Raw genomic sequence first — 27,099 nt, forward strand, 5'->3', positions numbered from 1 at the left:
TTGCCATTGCAAATATTAGAGGAGACAGCCCTGTCACATGCCTCTCCGTATAATGATCTGATCCGAGCTTTGTCCATTAAATGGGAAGCTCGTAGATGGGCTTCTGAAATTGGCCAACACCATTTTAATAAAAATTGGCCAACATCCAAACCTCTCCAATACCATTCTCAGCTACACCCAGTCCAGGCTGTCAAATGCTCTCCTGGCGTCTTTGCCGCCACTGAGAAACGTTGACCCGTTCTAGTCCCTAGTTCAATGATGTTTAAGACCCGTCTCACGTTATCCTGAGTGTGCCTCCCTGTGATGAATCTAGTTTGGTCCACATGTATGACTCGGGGAAGGACCTTCCCAACCTGGTTGCTAGGATCTTGGCGTAGATCCTAGCATCTGATTTCAGGAGTGCAATGGGCCGATAATTTGCACATTCAGTAGGATCCTTCCCAGGTTTCAGTATTAGAGTCGTGGGTCTACCCATATCTGGTGTAACTGAGCCCTCTTCCCTGAGGACATTAAAGAGCTTTACTAGTGGCGCCAGTAGTTGTGTACGGAAGGTTTATAATATCCGCTACCATGCCCATCTGGGCCAGGGGTTTTATTTGCCGGTAGGCTGGCAATTGCATCGCTGTCCTCCTTGGCTGTCATCACCCCTCCTAGCGCATCATTTTCCTCCTCTGAAAGCTGGGGGAGGTTTGTCTCTAACATATTGTCATGATGCCTACCTCCAAGGAGCCAGGTCCGACCCAGCAACCCCAAAGGCAGGCATCATTCCCTGCCCCCCCCCAGGGAAGTTCCAGCGGGCCCAAGCTGGGGCCCTTTGGACACAGTCCTGGCGCCAGGCTCATGTTGGACCCCTGTCCTGGCGCCTTAGGTGCCAGGCTCATAAAGCTAGACATGTGTTCAAGTGTTTTAATGTGCACTTACCTGATGCAGACCATGCTGCTACATCCAGGCCCTCTTGAGGCCTGAATGGAACTACTTTACCTGTGGGACTACTTTCCACCTGGGTGTGGTCGGGGAAGGATACATGCCTGGAACTTCTTCCAAAGCTATTTAAACCACGCCCGATCAGCAACTCACCCTTCGCGTTGTTCTGCTCCTCGCAGCTGGACGCTCACCGTGTCAGCTCCTGCATCTGGACTGCAGCCACGCCTGTCAGCATCCTGGGTCGCCTGCAAAAGGAGATAAGAGAATTGGAGAGAAAGAAGACCTTACCTGCTAAAGCTGCATCACGGGGACATCACACCGACTATCCTGAAAGGGAAGACATCATTTTAAAAGCATTTCACTTCGATCGCTGCAGCGCTGCATTTCACTCACCTTTCCTGGGCGCCTCCATCTTCAGCAGCGATCATCCGGATCCGCACCCACTTCCCAGAGCCTAGAGAGAAAAGACAAGAAAACAAGGTGAGAGAAGGAAAGGGAAAAAGGAAAAGCTCAGTTTCCTTCTAAGACTTACCTGTTGGGTCATTCCCATTTCATTTCGGGTCCTGCCGCTTCCTGGCATTCCGGACCCCGGCCCCAAAGGGGAAAAAAGACAAAGACATTGAATGAGCGAATGCAAAGACATTACCTGAACGCTCATCCAAAACTTACACTTCGGGTCGGCGCCATATCTCTGGCATTCCAAACCCCGGCCCCTAAGGGGAAAAAGACATAAGCATTAGCGCTCGCTGCAATAAGACAATGAACATTATTATTAAGCTTGAACTTTTGAACTTGCAACAGAACTCTTACAGCGCCTCACCTGAATAGTCAAGCTTATTTTGAACTCCCATCAAACCTCAATCCAGTGAAGTAACTGGGTTTCAACGCGCCCCTTCATCAGAAGCAGGATGGAGAACTCATCCTTCCAGACCCTAAGGTGAGACTTCACGGGGAATCGTGGAAGGGTATCGAGGAGGGTTGGAAGGGAGTGGGAGGCTTGAGCATTATTCCGTCAGTAGGTAATACTCCCTTTTCACGCACAGGGGAATATTCCTGCGAGCCATAAAAGCCAGAGTAGAGGGGCCCTTCCTGTCCATCATCAGAGTCCTGCGCTTCACCATTGAAGAAGCATCAGCACTCGAAGCCAGACCTGCGACTCCGTGGGAATCAGGTGAGCGTGACACATATATGCTTTTTGCATTAGGGGGGGGTCTAAGTCTTCTCGTCTTAGTAATTGTTTGTGATATCTCACCATTATTTCCATCTTGACCTTTTCCCCAGAGCACAATTTCCCCTGACTATTTTTAAGCTGAGTTGTGTAGTTACAGGATTTCTGTTTCTGCAGTTTGGCTGCTAGGAATTTGTTAGCTTTCCCTCTATGTACATAATACGATTGCTTAGTGCGCAGGAGTGTTTGCGCTACCCGGTCAGCCGTATGGGCATCCAACTGCGCTCTGACTTTGTACTATAAGTGATTTTTGGGTTTGCCCAAGCTTGTGTTGCGATTCAGCCTCTTTTAATTCCTTTGAGTTTTTGCGTTGCTAAGGCCCTCTCTCTCCTATATAGTGCCACCTGCGAGTTGAACTCCCCCCACCCCCCGTATCACCACTTTTCCTGCGTCCCATACAGTTCTAAAGTCCAGTTCCCCGTTATCATTTTCCCTGAAAGAGTTAACTATTGTCTCTTCCATCAAAGCCCTGAGCGCGATGTCCTTCAGAATCAGCTCATTGAGTCTCCACCGTTTTTGCCTGTTCCCTTTTGCTTCACCCATTTCAACGTTAACTATAACTGGCGTGTGATCAGTGAGATATTGGACCCCTATATCCACCTTCGTTACCTGCGGAATCAGCGTTGCAGACACCAGGATCATATTAATCCTACAGAATCCTCTATGGACTGCCGAAAAGTGCGTGTATACTTTTCGTCAAAAAACCAAGTCTCGATCACCCCCAGATCCCAAAAGAGCTTGCCCAATGCTTGCCTATTCCTTCCGTCTGCCAATGTTGCCGGTAGAGTTTTATCTAGTGAAGGGTCCAATACACAGTTAAAATCACTGCCTATTTGGCCTTCACACCACCCTCCCAATTTTTGCAGAACTTCCCCTATGTATGTATCTTGCTTTTCGTTTGGGACGTATAGTGCGATAATGGTATATTTCTGCCCTCTGATAGAGCCCCTAAGGCCTAAATACATCCCCTCCGGGTCTCTAAGAAGGTATTCTTTCCGGAAACCCAGTTCTCTATTAAGCAGAATTGCCACTCTTTTCGTTTTCCTCCCACCGGAGGCATAGTATGGCTGTGGGAACATTCTGTGGGACATTCTCCTTTCATCTTCTGGGAGGAGATGTCTTTCCTGCAAGATCCCCACCGATACCGGAAGTTCTATTAGCCTCCCAAAATGTTCGACGCTTTATAGGGGAATTCAGCCCCCACACATTCAGGGTTACAATTACCGCCTCATCCATTTGACATGCCCTGTGGGGTCTGCTGCCCATGTTTCACACTCTTAGACCTCCTTGAGTATTTCTTTGATAGGATGTTAACTTCCATGGTCCAACCTCGAACTTGGAACCTCAATCTACCCTTCCCCATTCTTTGACTCCAACAACCTTCCCATTTTCCACCCTCCCACACCCCCTCCGCCTTTCCCACCTCCCCCCCTCCTCTCGTCCATATGTGGCCAGGGTCCAGAAGGACTCTCTCCGATTCCCGATCGATCAGGGCATTGGGCCTATCTCCCTCCGAATACTCCTCCCTGCCCAGATACGGCCATATCCAGAATACAATTCCAAGGTGGGTCTCCCTCCACCTCCGTCCCAACTTATATATTTCATTCTTGCAGCCTTACTTCATCCTTTCGGTGTCGGCTCGATATTGCCAGCATGGAGCTGCGCCTGGCCACATATTCATTCTTTTCAGCCATTTTGCATGAGAGGACAGGGCCATTGCTCGATTGATCTTCCTGCTTCTCTGAGTTGCCACTTCTTGGTTGAATCATTCACAGGGGTTCGGCGCAAATTACTTTCTGCTGGATTTTTGTCTTCTATGCACAGTAAAGACAGTCCCTCCTCACATGTGCCAATCCAACGAGTCTTGCCTTTCCAGGAGAAGATTAGGACAAAGGAGTATGCCCATTGATATTTTACGCACTTGGCAGTCAGTCTTCGTCACTGGGCGCATTAACCTCCTCTTGTGCAAGGTCGAGAGGGCCAAATCTTGGTAGAGCTGGATCTGGTTTCCATTAATCGTCAGATCAGTTTGCGACCTGGCTCCTCAAGAATTCTTTTTGTGCAAATGCAGTACAGGCCACCAGTACATCTCTGGGCCTTGGCCCTGGCTCATTTCTTTTCAGGCCGACTTGGTGTATTATATCAAACCGGATTTCTTCAGGATGGGTGTTACTGATTAGGTTGCTGAAGCATTCATAGTGTCCCGCAGGACCATGTCCAATACGGTCTCCGCCAGTCCTTTGACCCGGATTTTCGATCTACGGGACCCGTTTAAGTCTTCAGCCTGTAGCTCCAAGTTAGTTGTTGCTCTGGCCACTTGTTCCAACAGGATGCTGCTCTGTTTGGCATCCTCTGCCACGCAGGAAAGACCCTTTTCCGCCACATCCACTCTCTCCCCCAGTTCATTCATCCCTTTCCTGACTTCCTGTAAGGGCAACTTCAGTTCCTCCTTCATCTGGCCCATTTGGACTTTGAACGTGCTAGTCATACTAGTCTCCATTCCTTTCAGGCAGTTCAGTAATTTCTCCTTAACCGTTGTCATGATGGCGGATGTCTTGAGGATTCCCGGTTCCATGGTATCGCACTGAGGTGTGGTTGGTGAGTCTCCCTCTGTTTGGCTCTCCAGCACCTCTCAATTTGGCTCTCAACGCGTCTGAGCCCCTTTGGCTTTCCCTGAAACACTTCTGGATTTTACTCCCGGCATCAGAAGTCTCCGGACTGAACTAATTGGTGTGGATGTTCTGCTTCTGCCCTCTGTATTCAAGCGATCTTGTGATTGACAGGGCAGGGTGACTTACAGGGCTCTTTACCGGTCGCCATCAGCCAGTCCTTACCAGCTGCCCGCACTTTGTTTCTTTAGGAGCCCTTTAGGGAGTTTCTCACCGTGAGGGTGCAGTGTGACCCTTGATGGGGGGCTTCTCCCCTTGCCAGGAGTGCTCCAATGGTAGTCTCCTTACCCTCTCTATCCAGGAAGGCAAACAGCCAGCTCAGAACTCATCCCTTATCTGTCCAACTGTGCCCTCCACCGGTACCGCACTCTGGGAAAAGAGTGGCGGGTGGGGTGGGGCAGTGCTGCAATCTCGTCAAGTTTAACTCTGCTGTCGTCGCCAAGAACCCACAGCATTGATGTTTGACCAGCCTCTGCCAATTCCGCATTCTCCGCTTCACCAGTCTTCTCGCATGCACACCCACAGGCAATGGGCACAGCGTTCCACCTTCATTCCACTCTATTTGCAGCTTCTATGTGGAAGTGGTGCTAGTGCCTTCTCTCGTGTCTTTCTGGCCACTCGGTCTGGAAAAGCTATAACTCCTTCCCTGGGAAGTTTCCGCTTGTAAGCCCCAGGGGCATACGCCACTGGGATCTCCCCCCGGAGTGCTAGCGTCTTGAATAGCCTGGTTCCATTCACTCTCACCCAGCTTTCCCGCTGGGATCCTCCGCATGGCTAGCAAGCGGTTGTTCGCAAGCTGGCAATAGACCCCTTTTTTCTATCGACTTGTCAGGGCTCTTGTCACTCACAGGCCCTAAGATCTGCCAGGATCTCGACTCCTCCAACTATCCTGGAGTTGGGCGGGCAAAGGGGAACATCCAGCCCTCCTCGTATTCACCGACACCTCCCCAGGTCCCAGGTGGCCTACGTCCCGCGGGCTCCCGCTCACCTATGAGTGCTAAGGTATCTGATCTCTCTCCGTGCTCTTTCAGGTCCCGAATTCCTTTCTGGGTGTCCGAGGAGAGGTGACCGCGGCGTGCCAGCAAAGCTATCCGGTGCAGATTCCATTGCGTTTACGGCAACCTCCTTCCGCCACGGGAGCCCGCTGTTTCTTTCTGCTGCGTAGCAATCACCGGGCTGCCACCGTTCATATTCGCCTCCAACACCGATTTAGTTCGCTGAATCCTCAGCACCCCTTCTTCATTTCTGACCTCAGACGCAGGTTGCTGCTTCGGTTTAAAAAATGTTTGCTGCATATTACTCCTTTATTTGTTCCCGCTCAGACGGGGGAGGGGGAAGGGGGAGCACGTCTCCTCTAGATGGTGGCCATCTTGGAATCCCCTCCACAGGGGATTTTAATATTCACTCCCTACCAGACAACGCTGGTGGGCTGACCAACGAAGCCCGAAAATAGCTTAAATTAATGCACGACAGGCAGTAGGTTATGCTTAATGGAGCTATTAAGGGAGACATACCACCGAAACCTACTTGGAGGAGAGGAGACTCAGTGGTCACTATGGATTACATCTTTGCTCACAGAAATATGCTTGATCTCAAAGACTTTAAAGTTTTGTTGCAACACCATAGCAACCATGAATTATTAGCACTCGCATGGCAATGGATTGCCCCTCCCGTAAACCATAGTCATAATATCCCACTCCACTTACCGGGGGACGCAATAGATTCCGATGGTCAGCAGACTTATTGCTGAGGTTAGAACATGGTCTACGTGACAATTATCGAAACCTTGATCCTGCGCTGCTACACTGGCCACTATGTAGCTGCCATGAATTTATTTAAAGCTACAACCGTTGCTGAATCAAAGACCTGTATTCATACACAAACATGTCTTTATCAGCAAGAAGTTACCAGGAAAGCTGAACTACGGACAGATACAAGAGCATTGTCTTACTTACCCATGACACACAGAATTAGTGCAACCAGAACTTTGAAAATGCACTACAAAAATGGGCTAAATCCCATTGAGCCATCGTCTATCAAAGCAACTATGCCACAATGCTTATGGTCATAGCCTCTAAAAAGAGTGCTCAAGTCTGGGGTCTCTTAAATACAGCTAATCATCTTACACAAATCCCATACCAAGTCAATTTGGTGTCGGAAGAAACATGGGTTTAGCATTTTAGTAATTTGTATGCCTGTAATCTAGACACCCCTACTGATGCTCCTAGGACCTGGACTATGATTGATTATCTAGTATTTGATAAAGATTATATACAACATCAAATAACACGATTGAGCAATTCCAGAGCGCCAGGACCAGATGGTCTTACAAATCTCATGTTTGGAGCCCATCCAGAAGAATGGGCGGCAGTGCTTTTTGTTATCTTTACAAGAGTAATCAAGCAGAGGCGTATTCCACCTTCATGGAGAAAATCTATTATAATACCCATATTTAAAAAGGATACCGTCAACAACTAAAGAATCATCGACCAATTGCTCTCGCTGATATACCTGGCAAAATGTTAGCACAACTCTTACTTCGAGATTTTTCAGCATGGGTTAAAGAAGCCAAATTATTTGATATCTTCCAGACAGGTTTTGTACCAGGTCTGGGAACAGCAATCAACTTATTTATTACGGAAACATCCGTTCAAATCAGTCTATCGGTAGATGGAAATTTATTGGAGCCTTTAACTACTTACAAAGGCCTCAAGCAGGACTGCATTTTGGCATCCTCGCTATTTAATTTCTATATATAAGATATGGGGTCGTACTTTAAATCAGTACTTTGACTCTCCAAAATTTGGTAACATTCAATTACTGTGGCTTTTGCACGTGGATGATCTCGTCCTTTTCTCCAGGACAACAAGAGGCTTATCCCACTGCTACGCACCATCTCCAGGTTTGACACCAGATTATTAAACCTTGCCCAGATGGCGTATCAGCGGTACCCCAACCAGAGCTCTGCCACTGCCGTCAATCCCATGATCAAGTCCACCCCTTTCTTACCCCTCACTGAGCACCTTCAACCAGGATTCAAGAATCAGATCCACATTATTCCTACCAAATTTACGCCATGAGCAGTCAGACTTCCCTCAAAAAGAGTTAGGAGGTATACAGAGTATTCACAATAGGTCAAGAGAACACAATAGAACAAGTAAACACTGCCAGGGCTTGGTGTAAAACAGATATAATTATGTATTTAAAACCACAACTAGAAAAACACACAGGCACTAATAGTAAGCAATTCAAAAACACGGTCACTAAAAGATATACACTCCCTTAAAAGAATATTAGACAAGTCTTAAGTAAAGCCCCACTTATTTTCAGACAGTGGTGAGCGCTTAACGTAGATGGCACTCTAATAGTTCGTTTTAAAAAGGGAGAGAAAAGCAGAGAACAAATTTAAACAGCTCCCAACACTTTTACAAGAACATAACAAGAGAGGGAGGCAAAGTAAAACCGTGAATTCAGAGTCAGTAGGCCGGATCCGCTTTAAGAGGATCGAAACGAAATGTGTCCAAGGTCACACGGTTGCAGTGCACAAAAGTCTTGAAAAGGTTCAAAAAAGGAGTTGGACCAAAGAAAGGGACCAGTTAGAGGGTCAAGGCGGCCAGCCCAGTCCAGAAGGTTTACGAGTTATTATTACCTTGTAGCAATCTTTAGAAAGGGAGGCCTGGCGGACACGGTACCTTAAAGTGGTGAGAAGACTCCAGTGAGGGAAGTTGTTCCTGGCAGCGGATGCAAGTCGGTGCTTCGTCCGGGGAAGAGAGAATCTCGTCGTGGAGGAAGACAGGCGTCCGTTGCACTGCCAGGGAAGAAACCAGGCGCGGAGTTTCTCAGGTACACGGAGCGGTCTGTTGATTCGCGGTTCAGTGTTGAGTGGCTATCCGGCCGCCGGGGTGCTTGGCACGGGCAGTTTGATCACAAACCGGTCTGGGGTGCGAAGAAGGAAGGTAAAACTGGTTGTGCCCACCAGTCAGGGGAAGAAGCCTCTCCAGCCAGGAGATCTGTCGTCGGGAAGTGGTGAGTCTGTTCCGCAGGGCTCCACCGGTTGTGTCGTCGTGGTAGGTCGGCTCAGCTTCTCCCTCGTCGGATTCTCGGGTCCTGTGGCGACTTCTGAAGTTCCAGTCCCCAAAGCCCTGCTTTTATGCAGCATATCCCCATTCACTCAGCCTAGCTGTCAATCAAACATGCTAAGTGGTGAGCCGGGCCAATCACACAAGAGTGCGACTTGAGTTACCAAAGTAACTCACTCCAGGGTGCCTAAACACCCTCCCACACCCCCTGTGGTACCCAGACAGAGTGGCACCACTTTTGGAGGCTTCTGTGGAGAAGCCTGCCAAAAAGTGGAACAAAGGGCTCGACTTGGGTTGGAGTCACAGAAGAGAACACAGACGCCATTTTAGAATCGAGTCCTGGCAAAAAATACCAACCGGCGAATTAATATTAATTAAATAAACTGGCGGTATGTTCGAGACTATGAGAATTAAATAATTAAAGTTGGTAGCCTCGAACAATGGGAAAATCCCATAGGAAAATATTTGCGGTCGAATATAAAAAGTAGTTTCCACTGCCACCAGCCAAAACTCGATCAGGGGGGACGGATACGTGCCCCCTCGACTAACAGACCCCTGGGCAATCAAATTGCCCCGACCAGTACGTCCACAATATGATGGTTTGTACTGGTTTCTGTTAATAATTTGGGACTAGTAAAGCCAATGGTGACTTTACTAACCTGGGAGAAGTAGTCAGTCCCAGGGTATGGAGTCTATGGTGGGGGGTCACTATGACACCCCTGTGTTACTGCACGGAGGGTGCGATGTAACACACATAATAAAAACACATGAGACCGTATGGAGTAAAGGACCCCATAGCCCATAAAACACATTAACAGTCAAAAGAACACCATAAATCATGTCCAAGAGTGGGAGAAAAAGTCTCACTCTTGGCAGGAAAAAAAACAAACTCCAGAAATCCAGCAAAGCTGCTGGGGGACTCACTAGGTTAGGAAATTCAGCCTAAAGAGAGAATTCTCCCTAACACCAACCTCACTCAGAAGCAGCCCATAAAAGGAGCCTTAATCAACACCAGGTCCCTTGTAGCCCACGCGAATGAGATTGCAGACATCATTCTGTCAAACAATCTAGACTTCCTTGCAGTAACGGAAACCTGGCTGCATGCTGCAGCAGGCCCGTCACTTGCCCTAGCAGTCCCAGACAACTACTCTATTCTCAGAGCCGATACACCTATCTCCAGAGGAGGAGGTACCGCCATCATATTTACATCCATGCTAGACATGAGAATAGCCACCTCTATTCCTTTCACCTCATGCAAACTCCTATCAGTTAAATTCAACACATCGCCTACCTAATATACAGGCCTCCAGGTCCCATAGTATAATCCGAGGAAGACATCACGTCATTAGTGGCTGACAACACTAAATCTACTGCGCAAAACATTATCCTAGGAGATTTTAACCTAGGCTATAACGACCCAAATGATTTACCTGCCACATCTCTAGCCAATGCCTTGGCCGAACATGGATTTCTACAAAGAATTACCCAACCTACCCACGAGAAAGGTAGGACACTCGATTGGGTAGCAGACCTAAACTGCAATATCACAATAAAAGGAGTCATCACCCCAATTGTGGACTAACCACTACCACCGCTCCTTTAAGCTTTAACAATCTAGAGAAGAAGAAAAGCCCAGCTGCACCACCATGTCTCACTAGAAACAAACGCAACATCACAGTTGAAGCCATCCTACCTCTAGTAATCCCTACACTCAATGCTCTACCCTTCACGAATGACACAAACCTGCTGGTAGACACCTACAATGAATCCATGGCCATAGCCATAGATACTATCGCACCACTAAAGATGCGCAGTGGGAAACCAAGTGCACATTTGAATTCTTGGTTTACCCCCGAACTAACACTGCTACGCACAGAAAAGAGGAAACTCGAAACGCTCTAGAAAAACAGCCCCTCTTCCGAGAATAAACCTAACCTAGCAAATATCATGGCCACAAACAAAAGCGAGATCATCCGCACCAAAAGAGACCTTCAATGATAGAATAAACCAAGCAGGCTCCAGAACCAAAGAATTGTTCAACATCTTAAGAGTTGGAAAATCCTAACCCACCCGCTGACACTTGCCTTCAGGATAAACCCTGGTGCACCAGCGTCCAAAATTCTCTCACTAACAAAATCATAGGTCTTCAGACCAAAATAGCCGACAAACTGTACCAACTAACCGCCCGCAGTTCAATTAGTTCGACTACTTCCGCCTCCTCGCATCAAACTTCAGGCTTTAAATTCACCCTCCTCGCATCAAACTTCAGGCTTTAAATTCAGCAACATATCATTACCAGAGGTACAAAACATAGCCTCACTGAAACCCTCCAATTGCCAGGGTGACAGTTGTCCAGCACAGATCATAAAAGATGTGGCCAGAGACTTGGCCCCATTTATCACCATCTTTCTGTAGCAACTCTGTACCATGCAACCTGAAGGAATTATGGGTGCTCCCACTACAGAAACAAATTCTTGACCCAACAATACACACAAACTACAGACCGATCACAACGGTCCCTTTTCTATTAAAAATCTTAGATAGGGTTCTATATTTGCATATCCAAGACTATCTTGAGACAAACAAACTATTAGGAACACGACAATCTGGTTCCAGATCCCAACATGGAACGGAAACTGCTCTTGTTGACCTCAAAAGCCAGATTGACACACTAAAAGACAAAAGAGGGATGGCCATTCTACTCCTCCTAGACCCGTCAGCGGCTTTTGACCTTGTCGACCACAAGGTGCTGTGTGATCACCTCGGCTGCTCGCTTTTTCCGAGCTCCACCATCACTTGGATTCAGTCTTTCCTCAACAGGACCATGCGTGTCTTCTCACTCTTGGCAGCGGCCAACCCAATACCCATCACCTGCAGCATGCTACAAGGCTCATGCGTCTCGCCTACTTTGTATAATATCTTTACAAAGCCACTATTCGATATACCTTCTGGGTGTCACCTACACCAATTATGCAGATGACACCCAGATACTCCCCCTCCCCCATCAGGCCTCTATGACAGATGTATCTCGGATTAATGAAATCTACACCATCATTCAGGCATGGATGGCCCTCCCCGGCCTCTGTCTGAATGAGAAGACCAAAATCCTCTTGGTTGGTTCACCTACTAACTAACCTAAAGAAACTAAATCAAACCAGCATAGGCATAGATGGGAACAACATATCCATTGCCAAAGATGTAAAAACTCTAGGTTTTTACCTTGACGACAACTGCAATCTAACTAAACATGTGAACATGACTGCCTCAGCCACCGCCTACACAGGCAAGCTGATCAGGGCGTGCAGACCCCTACAGTCTTCTAACAGTTGCCTTGCACTAGTCAGAGCACTCATACAGTCCAAATTGGACTACTGTAATGGTCTCTACTTAGGCGCCAAGAAGTCCATACTCAACAAACTGCAGAACAATGCACTCCGAGCCGCCATAAGCCTACCCAGAAGAGCACATCTCAGCAACCAGAAAACTTTGCAAATGGCTCTCCAGACCTGAAAACTCTCCATCTTACCCACAAAGCGCTAAGCCACATAGCCCCCACCTTATTTCACTGAAAAATTCACTGAGATTCTCCATCCGCACTACAAGGTCCACCAACACCACCTCCTGCCTAGTGGTACCAAGATACAACCTTAAAAGGTGGCTCCAGCTTCCCGGTCCTGGCCTCCCAAATATCGAACATACTCCCACTGGAAATCAAATCCATCTAAGTATTTGAAAATTCAGAAGTAGTGTCATCACCTGGCTTCTCAATAAGAACTAATCCAATCTTCTCTCTCAGCTATCCACTTCGGACTAGTCGGTAATTGTACCCTCCCGTCCATATACATATGCTTACATCTCATTCAGGACTGTATTCATGCTCGTCTATTGTATTAACTGAATTCCTGCCCTGTATCATGTGTCGTATGTACTATTCTGTATCAACTGTAACATGTAACCGTCTTCTTATTCACTAGCGCCCAGATACCCATGGGTCAGGCGCGCTATACAAGTAAAATAAACAAACAAAATGTGTTATCAGCCTTGAATTGTATGCCACAAATAATCAATTGGTTCTGAACCTAGATAAAAACTAAGATCCTTATCTGTGCAACTAAACATCAAATAAAATAAAATGTAACCCCATGGCAAATCTATGGCACGCCTTTAGAAGTAGTACGTGAATACTGCCATCTTGGATTAGATACCAACAACCATCCATTTGATGAGCCATATCATCTAGAAAAGAGGAGAAAAACGCAAACAGCAGCTGGTCAAGCCATGGTAATCCATAAAAAAAAAATGGAACATGTACTATGGATCCTGTTATAACAATTGAATAAAGTGGTACCAGCAATTGCGTATGGAGTTGAAACCAGGGCTCTTAAAAAAAATGGTATACTCTACTCCTCTGTGCACGATACATACAGAGTCCAGGATAAATTACTGGTTTATTCCCACCGCCCTACTGAGCTCTGTAGTGAGCTGTGAAATATTTGCACGCACACTTTCGGACCATTCCCCGGTTGCACTCGAGATATCCCTACAGAATATTAAACAACCACCGCGGCGCTGGAGAATGCCCCCAAACATCCTGAAAGACACTAATGTGTTAGAAACACTACATTTTGAAATGGAGGAATTATTTCAATTTAATGCTGGGTCAGTGGGCGCATGGGCCACGGTTTGGGAAACGTTCAAAGTTTGGATCAGGGGCAACCTAATGTCTAAAACCACTGGTCTCCTTAAGGATGTCAGATTAAATCTGGACAGAACCGAAACACACCTGAAAACACTAGAGAACGATTATAGTATAACACACGACCACAACACACTGGCGGATATTAATGCACACCTCCATAAATTCAATGTTCTAGCAACCCAAGAACTGCAATATATGTCTACACCAATCAGGGCGCGGAGATATGGTGAGGGTAATAGAGCAGGTAACCATCTGGCCCGTATTCTGCGGACTGAACGTAACCACGCCCCTACACCTGCATCTTGACCTATAATGGAGAACCCGTGCACACGGAGGAAGAAATGAATGCCAAATTTGCTGAATACTACACCAACTTATACGCAAATCATGACACACGAACACAGGAAAACATTAAGGCATACCTGAGCGAGCTAGAACTCCCTAGGCTTTCTCCAGAGGACAACTGTGCTCTAGAGCAAGAAATAACTAAGGAAGAGATCGCTGAAGCTATCAAATCGCTGGCAACAGGTAAAACCATCCTAAGTAATCTACTACCTTCATCATTAATTGACGGTATGATGGACTGGTATGCTCTCCTGGTTCTGGCCTGCCAAAGTCATTTTCAGGAGATGCGTCAATGCCACTTGCATTGTGTAATGATTCCACCAAGTCCCTCATTCTGCTTTCTTCTGAAATCAAGCATTCTAGGATATTTGGGGTGCCATATTCTAGCCCAAAAGGTACATTCTCCTCATCAGATCTCTCCTGTTCCTCAAAAATTGAGGTCAGGGACTTGAAAAACTCCTTCCTGGGGAGAGGCTTGAAAACCTTCTATGGGAGAGGAGGAGGAAGAGGTGTTTTACAGGGCTCTGAGGATATTACAGGTCTTGTAACCTTATCTTTCCCTTTTTCTGGCTGCCCTGGCTTGGCTGGAGCCTTTGGCGCTGAGGGCTTCGGCGTTGACGTCGATAAGGGCGTCGATGACATAGTGGTCTTCGACGGGGTTTGCTTCGAGGGCGTCGAGGCGCTCTTCCAAGATTTTCCCTTCGAGGTGTGATGGATCTCGGATGGCGTCGGTGACCTCGAACGGTCGACTCGAGCGTTTTTCGCTCGGCGTCCTGGAAGGTTCCCTATCCTTCCTTTTTCGATCACCCGGGCTCGAGGGCGCGCGAGTGTCGGAGTGATGACGCTTCCGGACGGCTTCCGAAGAAGGCGTGGACCGAGGCTTCGCTTTCTCTAACACCTCCATCATTTCGACCCTGAATGCTTCCCACTCTTCGGGAGATGAATGTTTCGTGGGGCATTTCATCCTTTTCGGAGACACGTCTGACGATGAGGTGGAGGGAGACCTGTGGCGTCGTTTCTTCAATTTTTTTGTCGAAGACGACGAGCGATGGGAATCACTTCGGGACCTGGATCGATGCCTTTCTCGTTGAGATTTCTCCTCACGGGACCTCGACTCAACGCTAGAGGCTTTACGATCGGTTTTGCGACCTACCTGTAGTTTTCCTCTACTTTCTCGCAAGGCCTTCCCCGTCATCGCCCGACACTTCGTACAGGCCTCCATGTCGTGGCCTTCTCCGAGGCACCACAAACACTCTCGGTGCGGGTCCGTGATCGACATTTTTGACCCACACGACTTGTACTTTTCGAAACCCGATTTCGGGGTCGTGGTCGGCGTCGATGACGAGGACATATTTCGTTAGGTTTATATCTTCACAGAACTCGAGGCGCGCCGAATCTCCTAAGCAACGTATACTGCAGAAAAACGGAACTGAGGCCAACGGGCACCGCGCGTGCTACTTATATACCCGATGACGTCACCCTCGACGGAGGCCTTCGAGGGACCATCGACTCGAAGCATCGACGCACAGCGCCCTCTGCCGAAAAAAATTCCGAAGAGCAGCAAAGCTGGATGGAATACATCTAAGATGAACACGTTGGAGGACAAAATCCACTCGAAGTGTAAATTCTGTAAAAACATCTTAGAACCACTTACTGAATGCCCGAATTTACCACTTAAGAGGAAATACTTTTTACAGCATTTGTTCCAAAACTGTCAGTTTCTCACATGCGAAATGCTATGGCATAGTATTTTTCAAGGGACACGTTTATCAGTCACCATTGCTGCAATTAACTTTTTGGACTCACTACAATTGGAAACAAGTACTTGACACCCTCAAAGGGCATCAACCTGCAAACATTTGAGCCTGTACGATCCATTGTAATGTATTTTAAATTGGTTATGAGAATTATTATTTTGTTTCTTCTCTTTTTTTTTATAAGATTTGTGATCAATATATACCTTGTAGCAACATATTCATCTTTGTTACTTGTGTTGAATTAACATTTGAATACACATGTTGAAATATTCAATCATATCAAATTTTTTTTTAAAGTGAAACTCTCTCATGCAAGTTGCAGACAAATCAATATCTTTTGAAATAACATTCCAGTCGCTCAAAAGGGAATACAAAATTCCTTCCATCATGCTATACAGGGTCTAGAAATGTGCCTTTATGAAACCGGAGCCGGTAAAGTTACTGGCTTTTCCTATGTCAGCGGTTGGTTCCATTTCGAGGTCATTTCTCAAGTGAATGACCTTTGACTATTGTATTGCTCTATATCACTGTTACAATCTTAACTACAGTCCTTCGTTTGACCAACTACTTCCTAACATGAGTAAAGGGAACATCTGTGCCACAGTATGCTAAAATCTTCTACTTAATGCCCTTGCAACTAATTCTTCTAAAATTGCCCGTCAAGATTAAAGGTGAAGTGAAATCTCTTGTCTGAAAGGTTCTCATTGGGGGTTGGCTATTTGACAAAGGTAAAACCTCCCTTATTATAGTTGGTAGGCAGCCACCAATTGGAGTGAATCTCTGGAGAACTATTATCAAAAGGTCTCAATTCTGTGCTCTTCTCAGTGACCATACGACAACTAGGCATGGTTTATATGTAGGACTTATGTGCCAGCAGACATACAATTTAGATCCAAGGTGTAGGATATTTTAGGTGCAGAAGATTTAAATTAAAAAAAGCCACCTACAGAACGCTGTGTTGTAGCAGCAGACAGCAATGCACATTACTTCTGAAATTGCTCTCTGCAGAGCTGGTTCTGCAGTGGACTCATTTGAGAGGGTCCCCCTAAATAACAATGTATTAATACACTCCAATATTGACCCTTCAATCTGAAATCATTAATTTGGGGATAGTTTTCAGACTGCCTCAAGGGTACTACGCAGGAACGCATGTGAGCTGGCACCGACCATCTCTGCTTCCAAAGACTCAGAGAATGAGGTGTGCTGGAAATCCAAGCAGGCCTTATCCATCTGGGGCTTGGGAGACGACAGGACAGGAGCACATGTCTTCCCCTCTGTTTCTACGTGAGCATTTAGAATAAAAAAATACTAAGGATGAAAAGGCAGAGTTTCCTTGATTTTAATTTTTTGCACTTTAAAAAAAAGAAATGTAGGGGGATATCCCTCCAGCCTCCCTCCAACATTCCCCCATCCTAATCTATTCCCTTACCCCACTCCCCATCTATTTATTTGCAAAAAAGTTCAAATAATTCGATAATAAAACAGAATTTTCAGCCTCGTTATTTTGGTATTCGAAATTTTTGGGCATGACCTTCCTCTACCATTAGGTGTAGAGGCAGGAAGGTCTGGGATGGGAGCAAAAGAACCAGTGGTGCTTGGGAGAGAGAATCATTACTTGGTATTGGCTAGCACCCTCCCCTTCATTCGGGAGCACAGGCTACTCAAATACTCCTTTATTCACCAAAACAGATCGTTTAGCACGATCCCATCACTTTATGCCTTTCTGAGAGCAGCTAAACAGTTTTTCTCTTCCCTAGAGACAAATGTTTTGCAGTGCCCCATTTAAAACATTGAGACTGCAATGCGTGCGGGCAACTTAAGTGCATGGCTTTGTGAAGGCACCACAAAACCAATCATTCCAGCTGTCGTGTTTTTTCCAACAGGTTCATTCTTTCTGTGCCCGATTAAGTGATCAGAAGATTATGAAAGCTTGACGATGATTGGCTTCGCTAAACTAAGGTATCAACCTCTTTCATGATCACTCTTTACATGCATATTTAAAGGGCACATATCCTAATGCACATCCTTTTTTTTTAAATATAAATTTTTATCTGCACCTCCTTTTTTAACCACCAATAAAATCAATTTTAAAAAGTTAAAACAGTCTTCTCAATGAAAGGGAAACACCAAGCAACATAGAACAGAACCTCACCAGAAGATTGACAGATTCAATAACATCTAAGAACACTTCGTTTTTTCGATATTTAATTCCTTCAGATCTCCAAGAAACAGCATTTGTAACTGTCGCAGGAGGGCGTGGAGCTCCAGTTTCCAATTTGTGTCCTTCTTGAGTGATATACCTAAGGCCATACAAATATCATTAGTTGGAGGATGAGGCCTTATTTGCAAGAGCAGTGCAATTCTAACCAAATCAGTTACTTGCAAAAGGAATGGCTGAAATGTTTCACGTTACAGTCTTTCAAAGCACATTAAAAGGATAAGTGGCAAGATAGGTGATTGGCTCATAAACGGCACGTGCAAAATACTGGACAACTGGCTCATAAATAAACATATGATGAATTGTGTTAGCGTGCAAATGGTGTTGCATAGGACTTTGGATAAGAGGAAAGGTCTGAAATGGCCCGAATTGCAAAATACTGCAAGTTAGTGTGCAGATAAGGCGTTCATATCACATAAGAATTTTTTGTGTATTGTCGGCTCATTTTCCTTTGCAAAAAATGCATGTAGTGCTGCAAAAAGATGCTTTCTGCTTCATAAACAAGAAAACTTGCAACCTTTTTCACTAGACAAGAAAACGTGTAATTTCTCTCATTCCAAACTCCCACCATTTTGGAATCCTGAATCAGATCTTGTTCTGTGCGACGAGCGCTGTACAAATAAGATTCAATAAATAAGAACATACAACTTTAACAAGATGTCTCAAGTTCTGCCATGGCCTAGTTTCACCCAAGAAATAGGAGCTCGCAAAATCTGCCCAGCACAGCCACACAGTCAAGGAGATTTTATGAAGGGCGAGTGCCATCTGTATGGTACTCTACCTTGGCTGATGTTTAAAACATATTTCAAACGTAATATATTTAAACTGCAAATAAAGGTTTCATTGTACGTGCCTGGTCGCTGGGTGGCAGCATTGCGCCAAAGGTTGTGTGCTTATGGCGACATGCACCATTTCACAGAGAGCAGTTGTACATTTTTCTGTCACCACTAATCGTGGCCTAGAGCATTTCTCTTTGGTAGTGTATCAAAACTAAGGAACTCGATCTGCAGTACTCCTGGCATTAAAAATGTGTGAGTCTTGAGAATAGCAAACATTTGACATCTGTGTCTGAGATGTTAAAGGAATACCATGGTAGTGAAAATTACCATTACAATCGATAATTTAAATGCATAGTTCAAGACTGCACTTGCAGAAGCCCCATCACACTAGTTGTCTTCCTTGAAGATATTCAGTGAGAGGGGGTGGGGGGAGAAGAGGTCGGGGGAAGGGGAGAGGTGGAATGTGGGTTGCTGAGGTTGGAGAAGAGAGAACGAACGTGGAAGAGGGAAGGACTACCCTAGCACCATCCAAGGTTCACAGGGACCGGAGAGAAGAGAGAGAGACAAGGAAAAGGGTTGCAGGAGCCCAAGAAACCTGAGCAGCATAAACCTACAGACGGGTCACAGGTACCAGGGGAACCTCAATTCAACCTCCAAAATATTAGCAAAATCAGGCACCTCCTTTCTTTCAACAACGCCAAGTATCTTTCAACCACTCTGGTCTTCTCTAATCTGGGACTACTGTGCCAGCATCCTCTTTAGTCTCACCAACTAGGTTTTCTGTCCTATTAAAAAGATCATTAACTTTGCTACCAGGACTTTCTTTGAATTCCCGTACTTCACACCTACCTCCTCGTACCGTCACCAGGCTGGATGGCTGACTATGCAAAACAGTGTCAGATTTAAAATTTCTTTTCCTGGTTCACAAATCTATCCATGGTAAGGCCCCATTGTCTTGATCATCCTCTATTCAATTCAACAGGCTGTTTCATAATCTCTGCTCTGCCTCCTCGACTACCATTGTGGCTCCTCACCCTCTCTGCTTCCTCCCGCTTCCGCCCTTTCTCTCTTCTTGCTCCACTTGTATTAATTCTCTTCCCCCTGGACATCCAAGAAACAGTGCACACGGATATGTTCAAAACCAAACTAAAATCCTACCTCCTTGCCTCAGTTACCCCCTTAACCTACCTCATCTACCTGCTAGCCAATCCTTTTCCCTCGTCTCTAACTTGCCTCTAATCCTCATTTCCTCTTCCACCACTCTAGCACTCCACCCATCATGGTCGCATCCCAAGCACAGCTGGCCGTACTGCCTACCTGCACTTAAAATATCCATTCTTCTTAATCTATGCATGTCCACTTATATATTATTGCCCCTGGCGAATGTTCCATTTACTGCACTCCACAACCTGTTCAAAATGCCCCTCAAACACTCCATTGTTACAAGCTTACTGCTTCACGTCCAATCTGATTTTGTATCTGTTGTATGTTCTTTTGTGATAGAAACATGGTTCCTCCCGTATGTAAATAAATACATAACTAAATAAATAACTAAAAGAAAATAAGAGCCAGAAGCATAGAGGGGCAAAGGAACCCTAAGGAATTGAGATATTGGTTCAGGGGACCCGATTGGAACCACAGGGGCACAATAAGCAAAGTGAAAAGCAGATATCAAGGGAGCACATGAGCACCTGAAAGTTGGTTAAAGTGTGGAGAGATCGACCAAGTTGGTGAAAAGTGAACAGGGAAATATCCCTCCACCTAAAGAACTTTCGACATTTTTTTTTTCCAGCAACTTAAGACATTTTCTGAACTTTTGATAGGCTGACGAGATGGTGACCTGAGAGTGTAACTTTTATTTAACTCCAACCATTGAATCCAGACCTAGGAGGGATTCCTGGGATAGCCAGAGATCTCTGTGTGAAGCATTAATCTATTTTCGTTTAAGTTTTGGCCAAGCGGTAGGGCCAGTTTGGTAGATAGGTTTGGACAGAGGACTAATGTCAATTATTTTTATTATAGACTAGCACCTTAGTTTAGTGAAGAAGGGAACTTCGTTTTGGAAGTAGGACCAGTGAGGAGTTGCTTTACTTTAAATAAAACTACCATCAAACAAGTCCTCCTGGATTGCTGCAAAGCGCGAGTTGAGTGACCCGACAGAGTTAAACCCTCATTTTGGGTTGTATGGCCAAACTCAACTATCTTCCACCAATAGGACACTGGGGTATAAAACCATCTTTGGGGACAATTCCCAAATGTCCAATGATGGGCAAACAGGGGACTACACCCCCCTCTGCCAAACTCCCAACTGCTTCATAGGACGAGGAGGTGCATGAGGCCCCTCCCTCTGAAACCCAGGAGACAAAATAAAAATGCATCATTCGAGACACTCCTGGAGAGTATTATTGAAAATCAAGTCAGGGCCGAACAACGTCACTTGGAGAGCCACGACCTAACAGGAGTAGGCCAATGTCATAGGGTCCTTCCACACCGAGTACAATCATATCACGATGGAGAAGATCTAGGCGATTTATTTTTCTTTTTACACATTTTGAAAGGCTAGCTGCCCCGTTCCAATGCAACAAGAAACTTTACGTTTTTTATTTGGGTCTTTAGTGAGGGCAGAATTTCAATTGTTTTATCACATCATCAACTCACAGGGAACTACCTCCTTTAAGGTATTAAAACTGCCCTGTTAGAAAGTAAGAGCAAACCAAAACCACCTACCGACTGGCAATCTGGAATACCAATTTGCTTCTCAAGGAAAGTCCAATGGAGTTAGCCAGACGAATACAACATCTCCTTAGCCAATGGTTGGCAAAGAAATCCCTACCAGAGAGAGGTGTGCTCTAGCACCTCGCAGCATCTGTATGTTAGATGGAAATGCCAAAACAATATCAGACCAAATAACCGGACAGACTAAAAGGCAGATTGTAAAATACTGCTTTAATCTGAAAGAAGTAAAGCAGGGCGAATAAACACTAATCAGAACGATTTATGCAAAATCACAATGTCTTCTTGATTATACTCAGTTTATAGAATGCTAGAAGCGTCATCTATGGCGACATCCTACACGGCAAAGTCTAAAACCTATTGAGGGGTGGTACTGAATTAGGGGAACATAGCTACGGAACAAGTTACTTACCTGTAACTGTTGTTCTCCAGCATGGGTCTGGCATGGATTCACATGCTCATGAATATTCCCCGTCGTCAGGCTGGGAATCCTCGGTAAAGAAAAAACCAGTATCAGTTTCGTTTCTGATCTGTCTTTCGTAGTAATAACCAATCACTGGTCTCTGCGTCATACTGACCACAGCCAATGACTGCCCTCTACCTAAGCACCGCCTCTGGCAGCCATCTTCAGATTTGGAAGCACATGAAGTGGCAGTATGACCAAGTGAAGAGCCGCAGAGGGGTAGGCGGGAGGGTTCGCATGTGAATCCATGCCAGACCCATGCTGGAGAACAACAGTTACAGGTAAGTAACTTGTTCCTTCTCCAGCATGGGGTCTGGCATGGATTCACATGCTCATGAATAAAGAATACATAGCAGTACACACATGCACAACCACGGGAGGTGGCAAAGGCTCAACATTAAGCATTACATCAAACTCAACATTAAGCATCTTACCTCCTCACCAGGCTCACCTCAGGCGAACAGGTTGCGCAGCACTGCTTGGCCGACCCTTGACTCCTCCCTGGAATCCCGGTCGACGCAGTAGAATTTCGTGAAGGTGTGCGTCGACCTCCACGTAGCAGCCCTGCATATGTCCAGCAGGGGCACACCAGATAGGAACGCTGTGGTAGCTGCGATCGCTCTGGTGGAATGGGCTCTCGGACGGCCAGGCAGCGGTCGGTTTGCCAACCGGTGACAGTACATGATACAGCCGGAGAGCCATCTGGAAATGGAAGCCTTCGAGAGAGCCTTCCCCTGATTGACAGGTCCAAAGTTCACAAAGAGTTGTGACGTCTTCCGAAAACACTTCGTGCGGTCTACGTAGAACTTCAGCGCTCTAGCTACATCCAGCGAGTGCAAAGTCCTCTCAGCCGGCGACAAAGGTGACGGGAAAAACACAGGCAACACCAAGGGTTCGTTGAGATGGAAGTCCGACGGTACCTTGGGCATGAAGGAGGGGTGCGTCCTGAGCACTACCCTCGTGTCGTGAAAAGTCAAGTACGGGGCCTTGCAGGAAAGGGCCTGGATCTCTCCCACTCGTCGTGCGGAGATGATGGCCACAAGAAACGCTGTTTTCCACGACAGAAATTTCAACGGAGCTGAGTGCAGAGGCTCGAACGGAGGTCCCATGAGCTTGGTCAGCACCACGTTGAGCTCCCACGCCGGGGCCGGAGCCTTCACCGGCGGGAACGATCTGAACAGTCCCTTCATGAACTCTTTCACCAGACGATGAGACCACAAGGACGTCCGCCCTGTGGTTCTGGTGTATCGGGAGATCGCAGCAAGATGAATCTTGATGGACGCGTGTGCCAGTCCAGCTTTGGCCAGCGTCAGCAGGTACGGCAGTACTTGGGGAGCCGTAATCCGTAGAGGGTTAATCTTCTGTGCGTGGCACCAGACAGAGAACCTCTTCCATTTGTGTCCGTAGCATTTAAGAGTTGAGGACGCCCTGGCCTTTGCAAGAACCGCTCTGCAGTCGGCCGGTATGTCGTATCCTCCAAACTCTAGCGCTGCAGGAGCCAGGCCTGCAAGTTCAGCGATTTCGGGTCGTGGTGGAGGATGGCGCCTCCTTCCCTGGAGAGTAGATCCGCGTCCACCGGCATCTTGATTGGCGGGGACGCTGACAAGTCCAGAAGGTCCGGGAACCATATCTGCCTCGGCCACGCAGGTGCGACGAGGATCATCCTGCACCGTGACCTCTTGAGCTGGTTGACGAGCCGGATTAGCAGTGGCAAAGGAGGAAACGCGTAGAGGAACAGGCCCTCCCAGGGGAACGAGAAAGCATCGCCCATGCTCCTCGCCTGGGGAAACCTGCTGGCGAACCTCAGGCACTTGGAGTTCGTCGCCGTCGCGAACAGGTCGATCTGGGGTGTGCCCCACCGTCGGAAGAGGCGATCCACTAGATCCTGCCGTAGCTCCCACTCGTGGCACGAGCGCAGATCCCTGCTGAGCGAGTCGGCGATGGTGTTTTTTTATCCCTGCCAGATGAAACGGCACCAGAAATATCCTTTGGGCGACGGCCCAATGCCACAGGTCCTGCGCCTCCTTGGACAGTGCTGGGGACCTGGTTCCGCCCTGTTTCCTGATGTAAAACATGGTGGTGGTGTTGTCGGTGAAGATCCTCACCACCTTGCCCTTGAGGGAAGGAAGGAAGGACCTGAGGGCCCAAAACACTGCACGGAGCTCCAGGACGTTGATATGTAGGGATTTCTCCGTCGGGAGCCAAAGGCCTCTTGCCTGCAGATTTCCGGTGTGCGCTCCCCACCCTTCCAGGGAGGCATCCGTGGTCACTGTCTCCTGGTGGGCCGGGGTCTGGAAGTCCATGCCCGCCGTCAGATGCGCGCGGGTGCCCCACCACCGGATCGCTCGTCGGAAACTCTCGTCGAGTGTGATCCTTTCCTCGAAGCTGCCCGTCGTTTGGATCCAGCGCGTGTCCAGGAACTCCTGCAACGGGCGCATCCGGAGCCTGCACATGGGAATGAGGTAGATGCAGGAAGACATCATTCCGAGGAGGGACTTGATGGACCTCACCTTGGCCGCGTCGGCCACCAACATCCGCTGCACCTTGCCCAGGATGGTCCTGGTCCTCTCCTCCGACGGGGAGGCCAGAAGGGACACTGTGTTGAGCCTCGCTCCCAGAAACAGAGCGTCTTGCGCGGGTACCAGGTGGGATTTGGTAATGACGCCCTTGGACCACAAACCTGAGGAATTTTCGGTGCCCCTTTAGGATGGGAATATGGAAGTAGGCATCCTCCAAATCCAACGACGACAGGAAGTCTCCTTCCTCCAGCTGACCCAGGACGTGCTGGAGGGTGACCATCCGGAACTTTTGCGCCTTGATGAACTTGTTCAGACGTCGCAGGTCCAGGATGGGGCGCCATCCCCCCGTCGTCTTCCTCACGATGAAGTATCTCGAGTAAACTCCAGAGCCCCGAAGCCTCTTTGGGACGAGTTCGATGGCGCCCTTCCTGAGCATAGCCTTTACCTCCAGGAGAAGTTGAGGGACGTGAAGTTCTTTCCTGGCCACGGGGGGGACGCTCGGACACCTTGTTTGAAAATCGAGCGCGTGGCCCCGGGACAAGGCGTCCAGCACCCAACGGTCGGTGGAGATGGACTCCCACACGCCGACGAAGCTCGCCAGCCGGCCTCCCACCGGGGTGCTTCGGTGGGGGCCCGACCCCACGGCCGGATCAATCCTGCTTCGACGAGGCTTTGCCGCCTTGACCTCCTTGGCGACGACGGCGGGGTCCGCCAGACTTGCCTCGTCCTCTGTAGGCCTCCTGAGACGACGAGCGGGCCGCTTGACGGTAGGTGGAGAAACCGCCGCCGGAACCTTTGGAGGCGCCCTTGCCTCCGCTGCTCCGAAAGGGCGTCCGTCGTTGTTGCAGAACTCCAAGGGCCCGGGCCGTCTCGGTGTCCGCTTTAATGGCCTGAAGGAAATCGTCCACTGTTTTCCCAAACAGGTTGTTCCCATCGAAGGGCATGTCCAGGACTCTGGTCTGAACGTCTTGACGGAAGTCCGTAGCCTTGAGCCATCCACGCCGCCTAAGGCAAACGCCGTTGCCCAACTGGCGGAACCCAGTGTCGGCGATGTCCGTCGCAACGGTAATGGCATTGTCCGAAGCCACCTCGCCTTCCTGCAGGATCTCCAGGGCCTCTGCCCTCTTGTCGTCCGGCAAGAAGTCCAGCAGGGGAGCCAGTTTGTACCAGAGCTCCCTGTCGTAGCGGGCCACGATAGCCAAGGCGTTGGCCGCTTTAATCGTCGTCGCTGCAGACGAGATGACTCTGCGTCCCATAGCGTCCAATTTCTTTCCCTCGCTGTCCGGTGGGGAAGTTGATGTGGAGGCCGCAACCCCCCCGCTTTTTTCCTGGCCGCCGCGGAGACGACGGAGTCCGGGGTAGGCTGCGCCCGGAGGCACAGGGGGGCGCGTCCGGGACCCGGTACTTTTTCTCGTACCGGTCTCTTCTAGCTGGCGTCGTGGAAGGGTTCTTGAGGAGGGTGAGGCCCTCATCCCAAATGTCGTCCAATAGAGGCACTGCGAGGACCGTCTTCCTCTTGGCCTCGCGCCGCTGATAAAGGAAACCTTCCTTCTTCTTCTCCTCAGGGCAGAGTTGGAAAAGCTTGGATGCCCTGGTGATCATGGAGTGGAACGATCCAATCTCGTCGGGCGGAGAAGCCCTGGTGGGAGGCGATGACGGTACATCCTCGTCGTATACCTAGTCGTCCGTACCCGTCGCTGCCGTGTCAGTCCCCGTATCATCCCCTCGGGTGGACGGGGAGGAGGGCTGGAAGGGGCGCGACAGCTGAAAAGGAGGCAGAGGGTGGATCCTTCTTTTCTTGGTAGGGGGAACACCAGAAGGTCCCGGTTCTGGGTCCCCCGACGGGAGAGGTTCCGTCGGCAACGGTAGTCTCGTCCTTATCTCTGAGCATAAGGACTGTATAGCCAACAAAATGGCCGCCGAGTTGTCTCGCGGTGCTGGCAGAGGGGAATCCGACGGGCGATCAGGGGCCCCGTCGGTACCCTCGACGATGTCGTCGTCACCTGCGTCGGGATCCATCCCGACGGGCCGGTCTTCTTCCACGCCGAGGCCGTGGCTTAAGACCTCGACCAGCTCCTCCTCCGAGGTTGAGGCCGAATCTACGACGACGCCCTGCCCCCCCTTTTTCTTCCCCACGGGGGATTTCACGGGGGTCCTATCGATGGGCACAAAAGAGGACTCCCTCCGAGGTGGCAGGGAGACTGAGCCCCGAGGTCGCCACCACTGGTGTAGCCTCCACAGGCTGAGCCCGGGCCGCCGCAACAGTTTCGATAGAGGGCTTGGCCAGATGGATTAAGGCCTTCACCACCTTAGGTGCGCTCACCGCCTTATCCTTGAGGGGGGGGGGACACTGCCTCGCTCCCCCTCCGCCTTCGAGCTCGACCGGGGCCTCTCCAGGAGCCTCGCCGGGTGCTCGGCCTTCCTCTTACCCGACCCGTAGAGCCCGACCGTTCGGCGCTCCCGGTGCCAGCGGACTCGCGGTGCTTGGCCTTATGTTGGACCCCCGTCGCCGGGGCGTCCTCAAAGGTCTTAGAAGACCGCTCGGATTTCTTCCTCTTCTTCTCGCCGGACGGGCTCTTCCCTTCCAGCCAGTTGGCGAGACGTTGATGGCGGTCCTTCATGGTCCGCTCCGACATGTTGCCGCAAAACGCACAGTCCTTCTCCACGTGCGTCTTGTCCTCATGTA

The 27,099-nt window shown here is 48.4% G+C and overlaps 1 protein-coding gene across 1 annotated transcript in view; it reads right to left on the bottom strand.

Annotated features, from left to right (window-relative positions):
* LOC138573254 (AP-1 complex subunit mu-1) overlaps nt 1-27,099 on the bottom strand; it is a 629,275-nt gene that overhangs the window by 331,818 nt on the left and 270,358 nt on the right. The window contains exon 5 of the mRNA XM_069649323.1: nt 17,854-18,001. Within this exon, the coding sequence (XP_069505424.1) occupies nt 17,854-18,001 (148 nt within the window). The remainder of the gene's footprint in view (nt 1-17,853; nt 18,002-27,099) is intronic.

Source organism: Ambystoma mexicanum, chromosome 1p (assembly GCF_040938575.1).
Source record: "Ambystoma mexicanum isolate Mex_15411 chromosome 1p, UKY_AmexF1_1, whole genome shotgun sequence".
NCBI lineage: Eukaryota > Metazoa > Chordata > Amphibia > Caudata > Ambystomatidae > Ambystoma > Ambystoma mexicanum.